Consider the following 23,728-nt stretch of genomic DNA (forward strand, 5'->3'; position numbering starts at 1 on the left):
ATGAACTTAGTGTATTGCTCCTATTTTTAGCATTTATCTGGAGTCATGTTTGTGTCCACCTGATAAATTTGTTTTGATAAGTCCTATTCCTTTCAGCTTTGGTCTTCATTAACTCCTGAGGAAAAATGGCTGTTAAGCTGTGGAATTCTTCTGTGTTCACCAGCTAGTCATGATTGGTTCTGTGTGGACACTGTACAGTAGGTTTTTAATGGTTTTTTGGTGAACAGTTGCCTGCTGCAGGCTGAAAACTATTCCAGAAGAAGAGTAAGAGTGAACCAAAACCCTAAAATTGCAGATAATAAAACTGAAATAATGAGCTGAAAGATGCTGGAATGCTCCATGGTGCTGAGAGGAACTGTGGGATAGACCACTGAACAGACTAAATGGTGTTAGATAAACTGTTGGTGTGATGCAAATACACTATCAGATCTACTGTATGCAGCTGAAATTAGTTTCTGTTAAAATACTACATGGATATTAATTTTGTAGAAATTATGAAGCTGTTATGACAATGGCAATGATCACTAGTTAGCACAGGGACTATCAAATTTTGGCCCTTGTAAAAGTATATGCTGTTACACTACACATTTATAAAGAAACATTCAAAGCAGTTTAACCTCAAAGTGACAGTGTTTGGTATTTGGTTAATAAGTATTCCATGGTAATTATCTATCACATTGACATCATTATCAGCTGACACAGAGGCTGCGATAGCAACTTCATCTATGCTTGTTGTCATTTCCGTGGCAATTTTTCAGGACGTTTCCATTCTTAATACAACTGCTCAGATTGGTTCAGTCATTTTTTTCAATGAGTAGAACAGCAGTCAACATTAGTTAGTCTATAGACTAAAGCAAGGTTAGATTTGATACCCTGAAGTAGGACAGCGCTGCATGGTAAACATTTCCTGGACAAATCAGTTGAAAAAAGACAGTTTAGCGGAATAGTTATCCATAACTTCTTTATGAAGACATTTTGTTAGCATGTCAGAGTACAGAAACCTTCCATCTCCAAATATTTACTTTAGCTATATAGCTTACAGGAAGTATAGCTTTACAGGAAGTGATAAAAAAAAAATGGATGTGTCCACTGACATGTACGAGGGGGGCTTCAAAAAGATGTTGCAATGCAAAAATAAACATCATAACTTAAACCGTTTTTTCCAACTGTCCTTTTTCCATGAACTTTTTGAAGCCCCCTCGTATATATTTGATACTTTGCTCCTAGGTGAAACATGCCTATTGAAATGGAAACTAGACAAAAGGTGAAATGGCAGAGATTCTGTAGAGTTTGTTAGCGTACAGGAAGCTTGTTACCATTTAAGGACCTCGTTATCGCTCATGTTAGCAATAGGACAGGAAGCAGCTGGCCTTAACAATGGTTCTGCAACACTACCATTTTAAAGAGGATAACAAGCTTCAGATACAAAGCCTGAGTCACCTCACACTACCTGTATTCAAAAACACTGTCCACTCCCATCTCTGCCCTCATCACTGGACTGTTTACATATTCAGTTGGGAATGACGTGAAAGCGCTGGTAGAATTGTGGAGAAACCTGAGTGAATCGTGGCGTTTGATGGTTTTTGAACAGTTTCGATCTTCAAGCTTGTCGACACCCCTGAGCATCAACACTGTCCACTGCTGCGTGATACAGATGGTAAAGTAGTGAGCAATCAGTGCAGTGTGAAGCATTTGCTCTTGAGTAAATGTCTGTTTTCATCAACTGTTTTCCCATCTCTCTGCAAATTCTCTGTCTTCAAATTCTGTCTCTGTAGCCTCAACACAGTGAATCGTACAAATGGGGTTAAGAGCACACACTTTGATAGAGTCTCTCCTAGCTGAGATTCATGGTGATGCACTTGGTTGTATACACAACACTGACAGCCCGAGAAAAAGGTTTTACATGCATTCTCACTTCTTGCATCCTTTGCCCATTGCTACATCAAGGGGACAAGTGTCAGATTATCAGTTGTAGAAAGTTACAGAATTGTCAAATGCAACATCTCCAGTTCACAATGCTGCATCATTTCAGACAGTATCTGTTGATTTGCCAAGTACTTCATTTGAAGGCTACTGATGCCTTTACGGCTGAAACGTGCTTCTCCAGACTGCATATGGATGAATGTGCATGCAGGTCATTCGGATCATTGTTGTGGCTGCTGAACAACTTATATAATGTCTATACATGTTTTCCTTCTGTGTTTTGAAACCACATTCCGGTCTGTCAAATCTCATACTTTCAGCTGACACTTCCACAATTGAAAAGTCCAGGATATGTAAAACCTACTTTCTTGGTTTGTGTCAGTAAAGCCAGTGATTGTGGTTTCCCTGTCATTCATTTCAGTTAAATATATCTTCAAAATATCCCATCATTCCTGTCCTAAAACTTGAGTGATCAACAGAGAGCTGAATACATGAACACATATATGAATTCATATTCTTGTTGACATACCTAGATAGTATTCATTTCCCATTCAGCTCACCTTTGTATTTGTACCACCACATTTGTATTGTTAAATGCTGGCATCAAAGTTGAGAGGACGCATGTTCAGCGGTTTGAGGTGTCCTCTGGCTGTGATGTTTTCCTCTGTCCTTTTTTCTGTCCTCTTCTTTCTATCCTCATACTCTTGCACCAGTCTAAAAAGCTTTGGTCTGTTTGTTTGCTGTTGTTTCTAATAAGGCATAAGGCAAGTGTTGAGAAGTTATAACTAATGGCTTTGTGTTTATAGATGAATTGTAAGCCACTGATTAGAACAAATTTGTGGCAAATCCCTTTGGCTTGTAATACATTAACAAATGCTTAATTAGCTGTTATCACATTTATTTTTGTCCAGATCCTCTGTAGCCCTTAAGTGGTCATGATCAGTCATGGAGAGTTTGCAACCTGGCAGCCTAAAAGCTGGTCTTACTAATGGCTTATAACTGATATATAAGCATTTGTGAATCATCATTAACTATATGATATTGAAACTCTTTTTTAAGATGGCACATAATATGGAAGTATTGTTAAACAGTGTGACACATTTAGTTTAAAATTGTTGAGACAAAAAAATAAACAGCATTGGTAAACTGTGAAAAACAGTTTATTTACAATACAGTCAGTATCAGTATAGAGAAGACAAATGTGGAATGAAACTTTCTGGTCTTACTGGGAATTTTGGAAGGAAAATTAAAGTTTTGGCCAATGTAGCTACTGCTATACCTCTGCTTTAAATAATAAATGTCATAAAGACCTTTTCCCCTTTAAACATAGGTTTAAGCAGCTTTTCTTCACAAAGTAACATTGATCTAAATGCTGTGGACTTTTTCCATAGATATCCCAGATTCATCCTGTTAATATAATCCTGAACAAAGTAATAGAAAGAATAGAATCAAGTATCATAGAGTATAAACAGTATAAACATGATCACGTATGTGCATTTTAGAATTACATGCATTTTTACATTCTATAAAACCATATCCTCCTGCAGTCCTTGGGGTTCCAGACCCCTTCTCGAGATATAAAATAAATCTTTTACCTCTTTTACCTCACTTTAGCTGGTCACTGCTCTTCTTGGTGATGCATGTAGCATGTAGCATCAAACCAGTCATGTGTATGAATAGAGTCATATCATCACATTCAGTCCTTTGAGATCTTTCATGCACTAATCCACATCAGTCATACTTTCATGTCATTTAAGTCTAAATTAGATTAATATATCAGGTGAGACCTGAGATTACAACACTTCCCTAAATTTAGTTTCCTTCTTTGAATTAGCACCACACTTATGTAGTTGCCATAGTGATACAGCAGCCGCCACTGTGATGCTGGATCACTTACAAGCTAATCAGACTCTCCTCTTCCGTCTCTGGCTCCACAGTATCAACATCTTCTTTGTCAGCTGGGAAGAAGCTCTCTGTAGGTGGGGCTGGGGGTGGGTCACTGGGGCAACTGCGACCAGGCTGGTTGTTGGGTTGGTCAACAGGGTGATAGACAAAGCAGTAGGCTCCAGGTTGGTAGCTGTTCTTAACACTGAGTGCCAGCTCTGTAGAGGCCAGGGGCCGGTGAACACCATCCATATATACACTGAGTGTGTAGGAGTCTGGAGGGAGAGGAGGCATGACATTATCCAGAGAATAGTAATGGTTAATGATAATATAATAGTAGTGCCACAGAAACACTGTCCCATACAATGAACTAAATCTAGTCAGCAGTGAACCTAAACACTATTACTATATTACTATTTCTCAAATGGAATACTAACAGTAATATTAACAGTAAACAGTCACTTTGATATATGAACATAGCAGAGATTGCAACAGTGTTAGGTGGAATTTCTTTTCACTTGGACAAATAGGTTGAGATTAATCTCATGTTTGTGTGTTAATCACTGAGCTGAAGTCAGGATGTGGTTAGCCTAGCTTAGCATAAAGAGTGGAGGCAGGGGGAAACAGCTAGCCTGCCTCTTTCCATAAGTAAAGAATATAAATATACCTAATAGCATGTCTAAAGCGTACTAATTAACATGTTGTAATTAGTTCGTTTTGTTTGTACATTTATGATTTTAAAATAACGTGTGCTGTAACTATGTCTTTATTAACTACTAACTACTACTAACTGGCTATAGCACAAATCTGTACATGTGTGATGGTAGCAAACATAGCAACCGCACTGTAATGATTAACCTCAGGGAAGCTGCACACTGTGACCCACTGAAATAGCTCCATCACTTAAACATCACAAATTCTCATTTTTGCATTAGTGTTTGTGTACAGATAAAACAAATGAAATACATCATGTTAATTTGTGAGCCTTAGAGTTGATATGCATTTTATATTGTTCTGAACAGAACCGGCTAACTATTTTCTCCTTCTTCCTTCCTTAATATAAAGCTAGGCTATCCATGTCCTCACTGCAGCTCCTGTACTTATCACTCTTCCTATGCCACTCTCAGACAGAAAGCGAATGAGTGTATTTCCCAAAACATGTTTAAGTTAAAGTTGTTGTTAGTTTCAGTCTGTCTGATCATTTATCAATCCCTCTTTTGGTTAAGGAGGGATTGGAGTCACCGTCATGTGGAGATGGACAACTATATATGTTATATATAGTTTAGCTCACCTCTGGAACCAAATACACTTATTTGCTTTTGTATGATGATCAGGCCTCCACTCAACGCCACAAGGTCCGCTCTTTCATGTGGTAATTAGGCCAGCTCGCTAGAGTTTCTAGTGTAGTATTTGTGCATTTTTTTCAACAAGATCTCTAGTTATATTCCTGTGTTTATTCCACTAATTCAACCCTCCTGTTTCTTACTTCTCCTGGGCCTCCACCGCTGACTCTGCCTTCTCCACTTGCTTGGGATCCAGCCTCTAGCCTCCGGACTCTGTCCGTTCTTGCTTCCCGCCGAATCCAACCCCAGCTGGGAACTAAACCTATCAGATACCCCCCCAGTCTTCTACTAACTGTCTTCACCTGTGCACTATTAAAGACTGTGTACCAGAACCCTTGTGTGTGTGTGTCTGGTGTCCACCTAGTCTGCACAGGGGTCCTAATACTAACCATGACAGAAAAACTAACTTCCACTAACTTCATGGAAGTACAATATTAAATCATTGGAGGCTCCCTTTTAAATGGTTTAAATTCGAGGGTAATATTATAAAAATCATATTCATGTTGTATAAGGTAAGGAACTGAATTGCGGTGAATAAAACAAAAGTATAACAACCCAGAGGTGTCTTCCAGACATTCACCTTGTTCAAAGCGTGCAGCACATTGCTCAGCCAGCTGTTCAATTGTTGTAGTGGGGAGGACACCCAGAGTTTTGGCGTTGGTTCCAACCTCAGGACAGCACACTGTTAGAAAGTCCTGTACAGCACACATACACAACAAGGGTACACAAAGATAAGTGTATGGACATATCTCAGCTTGTTTTTCTATCTGATTATGTGTGAGTGTTCACAGTCACTTTGACATTTTTGATACTTGTGCTTTCCTGTTTTCAGTCCTCGTTTTTCAAAATATAAGCATTTAAATATCAGTGAGTTGTCTTATTTGTTAAATTGTAATAATTATGTTAATTATGTTATAGTGTGTGTGTGTGTGTGTGTGTGTGTGTGTGTGCGTGTGTGTGTGGGTACCCGAACAGATCCTTGGGCCATGCGTTCTTGGTTGAGTGTGCGTCGTCTCTCCCAGCGGTGGATAGAGTCCTGAACCTCTCTGCTGAGCTGCCGTGTTGCTGACCTCTGCTGGTCAAAAGTCTTTATGTGCTCCAGAGCCCCATAGGTGGTGGTCAGATAATAGGAACCTAGGGGCACACACAAACACACACCCATATATATGTACATGTATATATGTACATGTACATATATACATATATATATATATGTATGATATTTGTGTGTGTGTGTGTGTGTGTGTGTGTGTGCGCGTGTGTGTATGTGTTTGTACCTTCTCCTATTGTTAGTGATGGGTCCATCAACTCCATCATATATTCAACATCGAGCTGCAGGGCAGACAGATTGGATCTAGCCAGGACGTACATCATTACAGGAAGGAAGTCATCAGCGCCATGGGCCCGCCCTAAACACACACACACACACACACACACATACATACATAAATATTTTGACATTCCAGAGAAGAACCAAATTTTGATTTGAGTTGGAGAAGTTTATACACTTATTCATGTTATGTAGTTTATTTAAATTTGACTTTGTGCTTTACATGCATACTGGTATCCACATGTTGTTGGAGTGTGTCTAAAACAGCAGACAGCTGGTGTTTTAGCACATCAGATTTTGCTTCATATCCCAAGATTCTCCTGAGTCAGCTGCTTACACACATCATCATCATCAAGCAATCTAACACATTCATGGTGAAATGGAATTATCACCAAGTATTTTCAGCTGCAGCCGCAGCAGGAACATTAAAGAAGCTGGATTCCAAATATGTTTAGGGTTATAGTGATGTGACCTCTCAGTCACCACTTCCAAAATTATAACAATCGGCATGGTTTGTAGGGTCTGCAAGGCTGCAGCTGGACCCTAATCAGTAAAACAAGCACCAAGGAACGGCACTGATTTTGGCACAGTGGCCACATTTGGAATTGCAGTTACACGCTCACTGACAATCATTAAGGAAGAAACAGCTACAGAATGATAAAGACATTTTCCTGAATAAGTCTAATATATTACAATTTGAACTATTAGCCTATAATAAAGTGTTTCTTCTGTTACGTTATGCTCATGCTTGCTATGGGGCCAAAAATACAGACACTGGAGGACGCCTGGCAAACATACTTTATGTATTCATCTAATGAGTAAAATGTATTACCATGAACCTCCATCTGGTACCCAGTACACTTAAGACATTAATGGAACACAAGCAGGAAGCAACACACGTCTCCTGGTGAGGCACGGTATGTTTACTTCCTGTTCAGCTTTAGTAAGAAAAAACTAAAATAGTGATGTTAGAACGGCAGCAGGGACCAGATGTTAAAAGACTGTTAGGCATTCTGACCTGGACAGCTGATAGACATGGAGTCGTAGATGATCTTGCAGGCCTTGAGCAGCAGCTCAATCTTTTTCTGAGGAGAATACTCCAGATGAAGGTTGTTCAGTTTGATGCTGATCTTCTCCATAGCCGAGGCCTCAGGGACAGCAGTGGTTACTCCTAATGCAGTGGTGGTGCTTCCTAAGACAACAGACTGATACAACAATAGACGCGCCATTAACATCACAGCTGCAACCACTACTACCGGTATGAGTATAAATGTACAGTACAATACAGTTACAGCTACCTGCTTCTGTTATTTCCTACTATTAGTATTACCACTGCAGAAGTGTACATGTTCTGCTGTACCTGATTCTGTGTCAGCTGTTTCATGCTGCTGTCGCTGATGTGCAGTTTTTCCAGACTCTGGTAGATTGGCTCCCTTAGTGGCTTCAGTACGCTCTTACACAGAGCAGCTTCCACAATGTTCTCTGTATGGACACATGCGTGCATAAACCATGAATGATAATATAGTTCAATCATCTCTCTGATGCAGTTTTAACAAAAGCTAAATGAAATACTTCTGTGTAGCCATCACAAAACCTGAAACTACAGCTGATCAGTTGCCACTGATCAACAGTTGATTGGATTCTATTTGATCGTACAGGTGTTAAAGTGAATATAACATCCTGAATTTGTTACAGTCTTTGTGTCATAAATGTGTAGCTTCTAAACCAAAGTGAGACATTATGCCTTATCATGGTTTTCTCAGACTTTACAAAGCTTCACACTCACATTTGCACACTTCACATGTCACCCAGACATTACACAACTGTTTTCACATACTGAGTAGTACTATATGAACATGCAAAACATACAAAGGAAGTAACAGTTTCACAGAAATTCCCCTGGTGCCACATAACACATCAAGAATTCAACTGGGAAAATGAGTAACACAGTAAATAAAGCATAACATAGGCGTAAAGTTAGTTACCTAGTTTGTCTTGTACATACTGATGTTGAGGCTCCAGCATGGCTTGCAGCTCTGTACTCTGCAGTAGGTAACTCTTCAGTTGAGTCATCATCTGTCTGATCTCCTGTAACAGCTCAGTGGAGGAGGAGTGGTTTGACATGGTCTCCAAGGTGAAAGCACGGTGCTCTTTTACCTAAACACAAAATACTTTTACTTTAGACTTTTGGTTGATGTTGTTATTCAGACAAATCCTAATATATCAGATGATTGTTGGACTCAAAATCCAAAACAGATGAGGATCCTTCTTCCTCGCTGTACTCACCAGGTTACCGAAGTAGCTCAGGGGGTCCCTGGCCAGCTCCACTATGCGCTGAGTGAGACGGCGGTCGTGGCTGATGAGGCCGGTGAGGACGGTGGACAGACGGTAGCGGGCTCGGTCTAACATAACGGTGGTGGATGTTCTCCTCACTGCTGCCTTGGGACTACGGCTCTCTGCAGGGCGACTGGAAAGAAATACACAGTCTTAAGTTTTTCTTCATCTCTTAAATGTCTGACATTGACTAGTAAGCTTCTCCACTTCAGTGTTTGATTTAGTGTCCTTGTGACACTAGACACTTTTAGAAACATTAAATATAGAAACTTTCTGTAAACCACGACCCGTGACTGAATTTCCATTAACCACCAACGTTTGCTTATGAGCTCCAGATCACTGCACTGAGACCTGTGCAGGAACATAGTGTCATATAGAGATGAATTTGTATGTATAGCTCAAAATGTTCTGATGATTTGAATTCTATACAAAGTTCCTTTTTGTTATTAATAAACAGCAAGCAACCTTGTATGTTCAAATATTTTGTAAGCCTAATCCATATGTACTTGAAATTTGTATTTGCGGTCTCTGTTGCTGAGAATGTAGTTGCCTCTTTGTTCTTTTATATAGTAGAAGCTTTAGATTTAACTTCACATGCTATATACATGGGATTAATAAAATCATAGATCATACGCTTCTATATACACTTAGTGAGCACTTAATTAGGAACACCATACTAATACTGGGTGGGGCCTCCCTCCCTCCATTTCACAAGACATTGGAAAAATTCCTTTGAGATTCTGGTCCATGTTAACACAACTGCATCACATCATTTCTGGAGATTTGTCAGCTGCACATTTATACTAAAACTCTCCCATTATAACACATCCCAATGGTGTTCTATTGTATTCCGATCCTGTGACTAGGGAGGCCACTGAAGTTCACTGAACCCATTGTCACGTTCATGAAACCAGTTTGAGAGGACTTTTGCCTTGTGACATTATCATGCTGGAAGTAGCCATTGGGGATGAACATGGTCAGCAACAATACTGACTGTGACTGTGACCAGACTGTGGAATCAAAACCATGACTGATGGGTATTGAGGGGGCCAACACTACACCACCACCATCACCAGCAGCAGCCTGGACTGCTGACACAAGGCAGGTTGGTTCATTCTGATCCTACCTGCACGCCTCAGCAAAAATTAAGATTCATCAGACCAGGCTATGTTTTTTTCCAGCCTTCAACTGTCTAGTTTTGGTGAGCCTGTGCCTACTGCAGCCTCAGATTTCTGTTCTTGGCTGACAGGAGTAGAACCTGACATGTAAACATGTTGTGCATTCTGAGAAGCTTTTCTGCTCACCACAGTTGAAAAGAGTGGTTTTCTGAGTTATTGTAACCTTTCTGTCAGCTCCAGCCAGTCCAGCCATTCTCCTCCGACCTCTCTTATCAACAAGGTGTTTTTGTCTGCAGAACTGCTGCTCACTGAGAGTTTTTTGTTCTTCGCACCATTCTGAGTAAACTCTAGAGACTATTGTATAAAAAAAATCCCAGCAGTTTCAGAAACACTCAGACCAACCTGTCTGGCACCAACAATAATGCCACTGTCAACGTCACTGAGATATTTGTTTTGCCATTCTGATGTTTGATGTGAACATTAACTGAAGCTCCTGACCTGTATCTGTATGATTTTACACATTGCACTGCATCCATATGTTTGCCTGATTGTATAACTGCATGAATAAGCAGTTGTACATGTTCCTAATCGAGTGTAGCATATTCTATGTATAGAATACTGTTTGGACCTGGTGTTTCTAATTGGCTTTCCCACAAAAACCATGCAATAGGCTTTTATCTTGTTTGCAAGATAAGGGGGGCAGAAAGTAATGCAGTCCTGTAATGCATTATAGATACACTGTTTCCAGGTGTTTGGGAGTGTTACCCCATATGTGAAAGAAGTTGTACAAAGCCTTTTGTGGCTCCAGAGGGAAAATGAAATTGAAAAGTACCTGGAGGTGTCGAGTTAGAAAGAGCACACCAGACTCCAACTCAGCTCCACATCTCTGCTTGTAGAGATCTGTTCAAGGCAACACAAGCCACTGCTACTAGCATTCTAGCATATCCATGTAAATCTCTGGTTGAGCTGCTGGCAGTGAATTTGCATTGTGGGTCATTTGGGTGTAACTTTTTGACATAGAGGAAGAACGTGTGGAATAAAAAAATATATTTTTGCTTCTGCTGCAACAATTTTGATCCAATTCTAAAGCTGTCTAAGTTGAGTCTGACAATCTTACTGGTGGGGAGTGGTCTTTTAAAGCTACAATACTTTAAAAAGCTTCATGAAACCAGCTTTTAAGCCTCAAGATTTATTCCCAGCTACATAAAATGCATCCCAGAAAATAATGAGTATCTTATCATAATTACTTTTCCCTTGCTAGTAGTTTCAGGCCACTAAATAAGGAAGAGTGACTTGTCCTAATCTCTCAGTCATTCTCATCAGATAAACACTTTTGATTGAAGAACATAGCCTTTCCTCTGGCCCCACCCTCCTGATAAGCTTAACATTTTTGCCCATGTAGTGGTAGGGATCTAAGAATACCAAAGTCTTTTCTCTTCCTTTGTTGAGCATTCCAAAATTTTACTTTAAAGAATCTAGTAAAGGCAATAGAAATTCCACAGTGCAGAGGGTATGAGGAAATACAGATCTGACTGCTACATTTTCCATACTCAGTTATTCAAACAAGTTTATGCAGTGTATATTGGACTGCTTGAGTGATTTTAAGAGGCATTCTCTGCTTGAGTGAGATTTGGTGTACCACAAGTGGCTATTCTGGGACCCTTCTTTCTCGTAATGTCTGTATGTGCATCCACACAGTCATGTGATGTACAAAAACCAGATTTCATTACAGTGCTACACACCCAGACCCTCGCATGCAGAACATCCCAATGACACCTCAGTAGCTAGTCTGCATGAATATTTGGATTACATACTAGCTGTTGGCTACTAATCTAAAGATGATGAATGAACTGTTGATGTTGAATGAAATACATGTTACAGGATCAACCAAAGTTGATGACAACTTTGTCTTTAAAGCCCAGAAAATCACACCATCCTATCAGAATTATCAGCATTATCACTGGCATCAACCATTTGCTGAGCACTTTCCCTGAACAGTGATTGCCCAGTTATGGTTTAGCAGCCATAACTTGACCTTTGGGTTTCTCTGCATGTTGATGAGGTGTACAAGGAGCTGTAGAATGAACAATACTTACTACCTACAGTAGTAACTGAGTGTTACTTTCAAGGCCAAAGAGCATTAATGTTTCTGTGGTTACAAGTTGCATGAAAAATGTGTTCAGGAGAGCACATTTATTGTATAGTATCTCCTGACTGTGTGGAAGTTGGTTGTATATCAGAATGTGGGCTAACCTTAGTGGGTCTAATCTTGCATTTTTTGAGAATTTCTTGAAATTTGGTACAAATGTTCATGAACTGATTAGAATTTGGTAGTCAAAGATCAAAGGTCAAGGTTACTGTGAACTCAAAAAACTTAATTTTGGCTTTGTGAACGCAATATCTCAGGAATGCTTGGAGGGAATATCTTCTAATTTGGCACAAACATTTACCTGGACTCAAGGATGTGGCTGGTTAGAATTTGGCAGTCAGTGGTGAAAAATTAAGAATTGAAGGAGCTGAGAGGGAGTAATTCTAGCTCCTTATCATACTTAGAATAAGAATTGTATAATACAGTGGAAGAGGACCCACTCCCTATGTAGATATAAATTGCTCATTCTAAGCAAGTGAAAACACAGTGATGATTAGTTTTAGGTGATAACACACATATAAAAACATATTTTTGTATTTTCCATTTCTGCTAAGAGATCCCAGTAAATTTTACACACTGGACCTTTAATGGCACCTGAGGAGAGAATGGCACCACCAAGTGTTAATCTCAGTGAAGCAAGTCCTAATATTTTCATAGGTAGTGGATGTAAATGCACATTAATTTTCTTTTGACAGTTTGCCAGTGGCAAAAGAAAAACTAAACTAAACTAAACTAAACTGCGTGGGAAACAGTTTGACAAACTTGATAGACAGTCAATAAAATCATCATGGCCTCTCTGTAACAGCCAATCCAGACCTACTGGTTGTTTTGCTCCTGTTCCTGGCTCAGCTCTCCTTCCTCTTCTGTGCTGCTGGTAGAGCAGGAGTCAGGGTCAGTCGCTAGCACCGCGCCCCCTTGTGGCGAGTACAGTGACACATCTGGCCGCCGTGCTGACGAGGGAGGAGGGACTCTCATCCCAGCACTCTGATTTACTAATCCTCCTGCAGCCTGGTTGGGGCACACAGATGCGTCCGGGGAGCATGGTTTCCTTCTTGGTGGAGGGACTGGTCGGGATGGTTTCTTGACTGATGACGAACACTGGGGACTGATTTTGTGCTTGTCCTCTTCTTTATCCATTTTCACCTCTTTTCCCTCCTTCTCATCCTCTATCTCTCTCTTTTCTCTGTCCCTTTTAACATCTTGTTGATGTTGACTACTGTTCTCTTGTTCAGCCTCCTCACCCAGCAGACCTGATCTACTTCCTGTTTTCTCCTCTCCTCTGTCTCCTCCCCCCTTTTTCTCAGTTTTCTTTGGCAGGATTTTGTCCCTTCTCTCTCTCCATCCCCTGTCCTACCTCTCGGTCGGTGCTGTTTTTGGAAGAGGTGCGACGGAGAGGAGCAGGAGGCAGAGGTGGAGCAGCTCGGCCCTGCAGGGGAATGGGAGGCCTCGATGGAGAAGGTGATGTTGACATTGACTTCCTCTCTTCTTTCTCCCCTCCTCCCTTTCCTTCCTCTTTTCTCACAGCTGCTGGAGTTACAGAAGATGAACTGTGAAGCAAGGGGGGAGAGGAGAAGAGGAGGCCCATCCCAGATCCTGTGCCCAGGCTGGGGGGTCGGGGTGGGGGACGCTTATATTTAATCCCCTGGTTGGGTGTGGTCTTAGTCTGACCTTTGTCCTCTGGGCTAACCTTCTGTGGGCCTTCTCCATTCTGCAGGGAGGAGGTGGTGTTTTGATTGGTGATCATATCGAGTTTGGAGATAGAAGAATGGTTCAGGTCTTTGTTGGGGCTCTCTTCCACGGTAACTGGATTGACATACAAATACAGACTGTTGTGGTTTTTATCCAAAACCAGGTTCTGGTTCTTTGCCTTCTGGTTCAGATCAGATGTCCAGAAATCTGTAACACAGGTAGTCAGCGTTGAAATAGTTGCTTTATGCTCACTTGTCAGATCTCTCTCTGGCTTTCTTTTTTTCATGTTGCATATATTTTTTTGTTTATTCATCATATTATCATTCTTGATATATATAATATATAGTTTTTCTCTCTTTTTTTCTTATTCAACAAAGTGATAATAGAATATTTCAAATTGTTTCTTGCTGAGAGTTTAATTTAAAAAACAACCTCTACCATTCTGGGTTATGTGAGGGACTATTTCTTGTTTGTGTTGCCAGGCAACCAGCAGATAGTCCAGGAAGTCATTCTGCCGGGCTAAGAAATAGTCCTGCACATAACAACCCATAAAACCACAAGTCTACACTACATATTATACAGAAGACACACTGTATATACTGATTAGTCTACAATGTACATAGAAACCTTTTTATGTTCAAGGTTTCTATGTACAATGTACATAGAAACCTTTTTATGTTCAATTAAATGTGATATATTACACATATACGCTATACCTATATATACACTGGATATTCATGCATGCTGTTTTCTATTTTGTTATATCTTTTCATTGCTTGCCTCAGCTTAATTTTTTTTATATTCACTGTTTTTCAAGGTATACATTCATTCTGTGTCTATATGTTTTCATACATGCTGTCATTCCTATATTTTCGTTCTATATTTCCTAACATTTCTGGTAAATCGTGTTATTGATGCAGTTCCTCTTTTCTTCTTTCATTGCAGTATCCTGTTCTTTGCAATGGCAATGACCTAACTTAAGAGCACTAATGATGTAGATTTATCTACCTGCACCCATAGCAGAGATGACCTCCAGCTCCTCTCTCTTAGTTGCCGTGGTAATCGCCAGGGGTAACCTCAGTGGGATGGTCAGGATGTCCCTGATTGGTGGATTCAATTAGCCAGCATTAAATGTAAGAGGGGAGTTTCAATACTTTGACCTAACACAGTCTTTCTGTTTTTATGGCTGTATGTGTTTATGTGTTGTGTGTGTGTGTGTGTGTGTGTGTATGCATCTTTATGTAAATGTGTGTAATTTCCTTTGTGTTTTGTGTGGATGTAACTATATGTATAGATATACTGTATACGTGTGTACAGTATGTGTATTTATACAGTATACAGTATGTATGTTTATGAATGTTCAGTGTTTATGCATGACTTGAGTGTTAATGTGCATGTGTCTGCACATGTGTATACAGTGGCAAAGCCCTTTGGATTTTCCTGATGTTCTGCATTACATGCTCCTGGAATGTGAACTGATCTTCATCTAAGTCACAAGTATAGGCAAACACAATGTAATTAAGATAATAATGCACAATTACAATCTTTTGTGTCTGTATTGAACACACCGATTATACAGCTACAATGCCGGTAGAAAAGGTTAGTGAACCCTTGGATTTAATAACTTTTCAAACCTCTGTAGGAATAATCTCAAAGAGACACTACCTGCACATTGTTCATGTCATTCTGACAGCATCTCTACTGGGCTAAGCTCTCAACTCAGACTGGGCCAATCTAGAAGGCAGGTTTTCTTAGTTTGCAGTCATTCTGTAGTAGATTTACTTGAAAGTTTTACACTGTATTTCACCATTGGGATGATGTTTTCATATTAATATACATTTTCCTTTTCACACCATAAACAGTGCTGCATGTTTCTCCTAAACCATTTAAATTTAGTTTCATCCCTTTCCGGGTTTATGTAAATCAACAATTCTTAATCACAAGTCTTGTGAGATCTCTTTTTGTGAGGCATGGTTCATATCAGCAGATTCTTCTTGTGAGTAACAAACTCACAATGTTTGAGTATTTTTATAAGTCAAAGTAACTCTAACCCACTTCTCCAGTCTGGTTTCACTGACTCGACTCCAGCTTTGACTCAAGTTAGCCTTTGTTGATGTCATTAGCCTCGGGGTTCACAAACTTTTTCCCAACACACATAGTGAATTTTTGAATGATATATTCAATATGGACAAGTTCATTATTTTAACTCAGATGAAAATCTGGCCATATTGTTTGACAAATTTATACATAGATGCAGACAAGGCTGCACTTGTGTTACTTTATGTACACAGGTCTTTTTTTTTTTATGAGTGTACACATACTACAACATAATACAATATACATGTGTATATTGAATGTATGTACACGTGTGTGTATATATGTTTTACCTGCTGGCACAGTAGAAGGAGATCAGTTTGAAGATGTCATCAAAAACCAGAGAGGAGCCATCTAAATGGACAACTGAGACAGAAAACAATTTGATAATGAATCCCTCACCGCTCTGTGTTAACTGCGCTCAGGAATGCAAATCTTACATTTTGTATTTCCAGCATTCAAAGCTTTAATAGTAACTCTCAGAAGCAGAAGCTTGACTAGTGTGTAACACATACATGTCTTGTGTTGTTTGACCATCAGACTGTGTATGAGCTGCTCCCCCTGTTCATCAGGCATGCGGACTGACAGCGTGATGCCCTTGTCCTCTGTATTACGAACCAGGAAAGTCTGCAAATATCAACATGAGAACATGTAAAATGCTGTATTTTGTATGATGATAGGATATGTATAGATAGTACAGTATGCACACAAATATGGCATACGACAACACAAGTGTAAATTCCTTATTTGCAAAAATTTCAAATATATTATCAAATTTTCATACACCTCAGGTCCCATAGTTTCCTACAATTTACTAGAGAGGAAATGGGGTGTAAGTGTAAATTCATAGGAAAATTCCTGACTGTATCATTAGGGAACACTGAATTCAGTTTGTAGACTTTTAATTAATTGCTAATGTAATCTAGAAAGTCAGTGCACAGTGGGCCATTCAAAAGTCCAGTTCCACTCTGTGTATCCAAGCACTGAAGCAGATTGTGTAGACACTGCGTGATACAAATGAGACTCAGATGTATTTCAGCTGTATTTCTTTAAATGGATCAGATCTGTAGGGAAACTGCTTATAAACTTAATTACCAAACTTTAAGCCATTTTCTCATATGAACTCTGCACACTGTCTGGATCTGATAATTCTGACATTGTCCAGAGTTGCCCAGCACACAACAGGAGAATGTCTGTCTTAGGCCTGCCCACTCCAGAAATACTCAGTTTGGTTTAATAGAGGGGTAGCACCTGGATAGAGCGAGCAGGAGGCAGGACAGAAACGTCATTAACGTACCCACGTGCTCACTGTGACCTCCTTATACAGTGACCTGCTTTAGTCACACATCAGCTCAATCGGACATTATACAGATTTTGTAGCAGGGAGTTGGCAGGGCAAAGTCTGTTATAAAGTGTTACCCAGTAAAATACACATAATTTCACATTATTTTTCAGCATCCTTTTATATAATAAGAACGCTTTTAAAGCATTATAGCACTGTCTCTACTTCTGATGCAGTTGTACTGTCATACAAGTTAAAGTACAACAGTAAAAACAGAAATTATCGTTCTTCAATTCTAATTAAAAGATTTGAGGCGAAAACAGTGTTAACATGAGTGTGCGTCTCACCCCAGCCGTCTCTTTCTCCAGGATACTAGAGGTTTGGTCTTGGCTCAGTCCTTTGGGCTGCCATACTGAGGAACTCCCAATCAGACGATCTATAGGGCTCAGCAGCGGAGGAGCTGGAGAGACTGGTGGGATGACAGGGGGAGGTTGAGGCGGGGGTGAGGAAGGGGAGGATGAGACTGTGGGAGATAATGGAGGAGGAAGAGAACAAGGAGGAAAAGAGGGAGCAAGATCAGAGCAGGCAGCTGACTGGGGAGAAAGCACGGGAGGAGAGACTGGGACTGGGGAGAGAGGAGGTGGAAGAGATGGGGGAGGGTGGTTGGAGAGAGTGGGAGGTTTGGAGACAAGAGGGACAGGGGGAGGGAGGGACGGAGGAGTGGACGGAGGTAAGGGAGGTCGAGAGGGGAGCTGGCTGGACTTCACTGCGGGAGGCAACGGTTTGGGTCGACATGGTCGGGCTGGAAGGTGTGACGGCATGGAAGGTGGAGAGAGGGGAGAAGACGAGGGGATGGTATCAGGGGGAGTATCGAGCGCTCCTGTCAGAGGGCTTGTGTGGCTGTAAAGGAATGAAAGGCTAAAGGTCAGCGATGGAAACATGCAGATAAAATGTTTCTATCATGTCTCAGATTTGGTTTGCCCCAGAAACAAGCACCTGGTCAGCAGACTAGTTTTCTGTGATTGCAGAAATGTTGGCCAGAGTTTAAATTTACCTTATGTACCAGATGATCTGTTTCATCACTATGAATAGCTGAAACCCTTGCTGAGCCACCAGTTTGCTTGAGGGAATCTGCTAAACTGTTCTGCAGTACGAGAGCTTACTTTATAGCTGTGCTCCTAATTTGACACAAACTGTTCTTAATCTATATTTTTTACTGTCAAATTAGTACTTTCTCAATATCTCCCAAGTTCCCTATCTTGTCTGCGGTTCTCTGCCCCATTGGTTTCAACTGATGACGCATTAATTGATTATTCTTTATCACCTAGGAGCAGCAGAACAACCTGTCAACACATCATTGACCTACTATCACCTCTTAAAGTTGGTTTGGTGAATGTGCTAGCAAACAGCTAGCAGCCATTCTCTAACTTTGTCTGTTGTTTGGAGCTGCAGTGAAAACACTCACTAAAAACAGCTGCCTGCTGCTGCTGGAAGCAACACTGGGTAAAACCAAGACAATGAGCTGTAAGACATAAAAAGCTCTGTAGAACTGAGACAAACTGCAGAATTGGGGATAATTCTCTGTGGGTTTGTCATTAAAAGCTGTAGATTTTGCATTATACATAGGTAATTACGCACATTTTATTAATGCAGCTTCAGAATTGGTCAGATATATGCAGAAGAAGACATGATAATTTTGGTCGCTTTGTTAGCAAAATGACAATGTCCATTGGGAGGTGCACATGGGTGTGTGTGTGTGTTGGCTGGTGGTGTGGGAGCATAGTTGGACAGACCACTGAGAGGGAATCCTGGTGGGCTGTCACATCGATGGGCCGTCAAAAAATGTCTGCATTTTTTACAGGCTTTGTGTGTGCCTTTACCAGCCCTGTCTGTGTGCCTTTAGACTGCTCATGAGAGCATACTGCATGTTCCAGGACCGGGCTAAAAGGGCAATCTGTAGCATCTACATTAGTCAAATGAATAGTGCATTTGTTAGGGACTGTTTTCAGCCTTGGAGTAATACAGTGGCTTGTCTTGTTGGACTAGTGTGTTTTTGACCCGTCTCCACATTTTTGATCTGCAAAAACAATCGGCTAACAGCAAGGAAGTCAGGTGGTGAATGAGGTTATGTGGTAACAGGAAAAGGGAGTCTTATCTTTGAGTGATAATAACATTATAGCAGGAGATAGTGGCCACAATTATGATAATTTGACAGTGTTGTCATACTGATGTTCAAAATGCTAAATGTTAACTAGCCAAATGTATGCCAGACTACAGCATGTCCAAATTTTTGCTGCAGTACAAGTCTAAAGCTAGAAACCAGCGAGCTCTATCTTGCCCTCAGATGGCAAATAAGCACAACTGTTGGGGTCTGGTGGTTTTACTTTAAATAGCAACAGAGATATGACAACACGGCCTGTATTTGTTTGATTTCTAGGCCACAACCTCTCACGTGCAACTGGCACTGCATTAAATACTACAGCATGTCAGTATTCAGTCACTTTACTTCTTTGCAGTTGCTACACAGAATGGGCTTTTAATGAGAAAACAATGGGACCACATCAGTCCAGTTAACTTAAATACAGCAGCTTCCAGCATTGGTCAGACTGCTTACTTCCTGCTTTGTAATTTTAAGTTAGCTAGCTGACGCAAACTGCAGTAGATGTAGCAGAAGTTTTGTTTTGCAAACTTTGCAACTTTGTGTTGCATCACAAACAGAATGATGTAGTATGCTGCTTACGCCCTTTCAGCTTCTGCTTTATATTTACAACTGAGCTTTGTGTTTGAGAAATAGAAGAAAATAGTCCTTTTTTATGCTAAATCACCACAGTCAATCCCCTAAACATCCATTTATTCAACTACAGCCTCCACTGCAATGCACTATGTTCTCAGGGTAAACTGCAGACCTCACAGTTTTCATTGGAACTATTTTCTGCTGAAGTAGTTCCTTTGAAAACTAAGGTGTGTAGAGTATTCAGAATAACAGGAAAACTGTTTCTTGATAGAGTTACTATTGTTTCACTTTTTAAAGTTTTAAACCACGTAGGTTCCCAGTTTTGAGTGACGTTGCTTTTTCATGAATTTAAAAGGAATATTCTGTAAAACTGAGGAAATCACATGACCACAGAACAAACCCCAAAACTCCTGTTTGAGCCAAGCATGCTGGCTCACACAAAAGAGATAGAATGACTGTTAGGTCAACTAACTGGTAGAGACATTTTAATTTACCTTTTGGTAACATAAGGCACTCATATTTGTACTATTACTATTACTAATTACTATTACTAATACTATGTATTGTAACAGTTGGGGAGATGTTAGAAATAAGAGATTCATGGTTCCAAAGGGTCAAAGAGCCATTGTTTTAAATGTGTAACACACCATCACTTTACTCAGTGGTGGAATGAAACTAAGTATATTCACTCAAGTACTGTACTTAAGTACATTACACTCCAGCACAGTCCAAAGATAAACATTGTTTTCACTTCACATAGGTTTGTGATCCTTAGTTACTAGTTACTTATAGACTTATATATAAATATGATACTTTATTAAACTACCTAACAGTATCTAAAATAGCACAAATTAGCTCCTCAATCAGCAATAACAGTAAAATGCTAATGATTACAGATTAATGGATAATAATTAAGTAATATAATATACTGAATAGCACTCAGGGAAACCATATTTCTGCATTACTTTTGCTTACTTTGAATACTTTAAGTACATTTCGCTGATAATACTTTAGTACCTTTACTAAGGTAGTAAGGTTTTTAATGTAGAACTTTTACTTCCTTGAGTATTTTTATATTACAGTATTGATACTGTTATGTAAGTAAAGGATTTGAATATTTCACCCATGTTTTAACATGACAAATTAAGATTTCACAACCTATGATTTTTATCTGATAATGTTGGGGTGGAAATTCACACAAAACACAGCAATAAAACCTCAAACTGAACTTAAGAAATGAAATGTCATGGAAGGTTGCACAGTTTTAACCTGGTAAATGACTAAGTTCAGTCAAGTCCAACAAGTAAGAATGACACTAGCAAAAAGGATCCTGAATTACATTTTGCTTCAGCACCATCACTGAAACACAGTCTGAAGTTTAAACTGGAGTTTCACCGTAAAGACAGAAATATTCATCTGTGTACATTCCCACATACCAGATCAGATCCGCCTTTTTCAACGGCAACTTTCAACCACATGCATTCTTCCGTAGAAGTGGGATTAAACACACACTAAATACCAGTACTTCTTTAACAAAGTGAAAATAAATTATTGTATTTTCTCTTGCAATTCATGTATTAGAAATCTGATTTGTTCAGACAACATGAAATCAGGATATTCCAAAAACTCTGAGAAGCCAATGACCTATATATTAGTCAGTGAGTCATCACATCTGTTTTTCCTGCTCTGGCTGTCTGACTTTCGACCCCCAACTCCCCCTTTCCTCCATGACAGTTACAAAATCCTCACGCCTCAACAGAATACAGTCCCTGCACTGTCTTTTCACTCAGCCACATTGTCACAGACTCTTCACAAACTCACCCAGTGTCCTGGGAAACATCGCTGTCTTCCATCATAATTCCACAGACTGAGCATTCGGTTGCTCTCTGTCACTCTCTCAGCTCCATTGGAAACCCCGCCTTCTCTCTGCCCCCCTTTTTCTTCCTCCTGTTGATCGAGCAGGACTGAATAAGGAAAAACTAAAACGCAAAGGGAAAATATGTTTCTCTGTGTCAGCCCTCCCCTCCCTTACTGCCCAACTTCCTGAGCTGATCTAGGCAGGAAGAAGCAGAGCACTTTGGTCAGACTTCCCCTCTACTCTCAGTCTTTTTTTGTCCATGACTTAGAACTTCTGTCTCATGCTGTGATACCCTCTTATTCTACAGTCAGTTCTTTTTGTTCTTGCTATTTTTTTGAGTTACACACGCCTTTAAATCTCAAAATGTCTCACAGAAATACGATTCTGCTGACATCACAAAAGGCCTAAATATTCAGCAGATGCTCCTTTAGCCTCCTCCTCTGCCTCCTTCTCCCCTCCCCTCTACTTTTAAAGATTTCCAGATGCTGCCCTGTTCAAGCTGTGGAATGTACAACTTCATGTTTCCTGTAAGCTTCACTCTCTTTCTGACCACCCCCCTCCATTACTCCTCTTTGCTTCCTGCCTCTTCTCACCTCCCCCTTGTACATTCATTATAACTCAATGCTTTTAGTGTTTGTCTTCACCACTCCTCTGCTCATCTCTTTTCTGTTTCCTAATCCTTTTTCTCGATCATCACTGGGGATTCTTTTTTGCTAGAAACCATTAGATTACTGTTAGCGTTGGACTGTTCATTGGAGTGTGTTTATTCGGTGGAAAGTGTTTATGCATTTTCAAAGGCTTTTCCTTCCTGAGAGGGATCAAAATCAGGAAGACTGAATACTTGTGGGTTTGGGAGCTTAAAAAAAAGGAAAGAAGTCAAAACCAAGACAAAATTTGAATACTGGTATTAAATATTAATTTATGACAGTTAAATCCTCACACAGTTTACAGTGGCATTGTCTAAAGGTCATCCTCTCCTGTTGGTTTGTCCCCTTTCAGCATTTTTTAATCTAAGAGGTCTCAGGCTGCATTTGCTGTAAGACCTACAGATGTCAAAGTGCATGGACATGCATCTGTGGTGAAAGACACACACACCTACACACCCATCCAGTCATAATGCACACAAGCATGGTGACTGTGCAGCTGCTTCCTGTGCAAACACCTGTGGTCATACATGTTTTGACACTGTACAAAAGTGTCTCCGTTCAGCTGTGACAATTAACTGTGAATTTGTTCTCATGCAAGTTCTCAATAGCAGTAAGTAACCACTGGAGGGAGCTATGGTACAAAGCATTACGCACTGTGGTTTGAGGACTGGTAGCCATTGCGGGTAGCATGGAATAGCACATCATTTCCTATTACACACCATGAAACACTGTCAGTGATTTTCTTGGCTCACTAAAACTGGACTGGGCTGGTCTGATGAATCTGTATTTCAGCTGAGGCATCGCGGATGGTAGGATCACAATTTAGGCGTCAACAACATGAATCCATGGAGCCAACCTGCCTTGCGTCCACAGTCCAGGGTGCTGCTGCTGCTGCTGGTGTAATGGTGTGGGGAATGTTTTCTTTGCTCACTTTGGGCCCTTAATACCAGTCTTGATTGTCACAGCCTATCTAGGTATTGTTCCCAACCCTGTGCATCCCCTTATGGCCATTACTCATCCTCTAATGGCTACTTCCAGCATAACATTGCACCATGTTACAAAGCAAAAGTCATCTTTAACTGGTTTCATGAATATGACACTGAACATGACACTGAGTTCAGTGAACTTCAGTGGCCTCTACAGTCACCAGATCTGATCTGAATCCAAAGGAACACCCTTGGAATATGGTAAACTGGGAGACTGACGTCATGTGATGCAGTCATGTCAACATGGACTAGAATCTCAAAGGAATGTTTCCAACATCTTGTGGAATCTATGCCATGAAGAATGAGGCTGTTTTTAGAGCAAGGGGAGGCTCTATTCAGTATGCTGTTCCTCATAAG

At 40.3% G+C, this 23,728-nt stretch overlaps 1 protein-coding gene across 1 annotated transcript; it reads right to left on the reverse strand.

Annotated features, from left to right (window-relative positions):
* Nucleotides 1-3,065: 3,065 nt before the first annotated feature.
* Nucleotides 3,066-22,095, reverse strand: rin3 (Ras and Rab interactor 3). The gene is given in 15 exon segments (XM_018695110.2): nucleotides 3,066-4,082; nucleotides 5,731-5,845; nucleotides 6,118-6,284; nucleotides 6,428-6,559; nucleotides 7,499-7,685; nucleotides 7,841-7,962; nucleotides 8,466-8,637; nucleotides 8,767-8,947; nucleotides 12,902-13,392; nucleotides 13,394-13,977; nucleotides 14,779-14,870; nucleotides 16,158-16,230; nucleotides 16,380-16,491; nucleotides 17,494-18,046; nucleotides 21,702-22,095. Coding segments are annotated over 15 exon segments (3,282 nt in total). The 5' UTR covers nucleotides 21,737-22,095; the 3' UTR covers nucleotides 3,066-3,816.
* Nucleotides 22,096-23,728: the final 1,633 nt, after the last annotated feature.

This window comes from Lates calcarifer, linkage group LG19 (genome assembly GCF_001640805.2).
Source record: "Lates calcarifer isolate ASB-BC8 linkage group LG19, TLL_Latcal_v3, whole genome shotgun sequence".
Lineage (NCBI taxonomy): Eukaryota > Metazoa > Chordata > Actinopteri > Centropomidae > Lates > Lates calcarifer.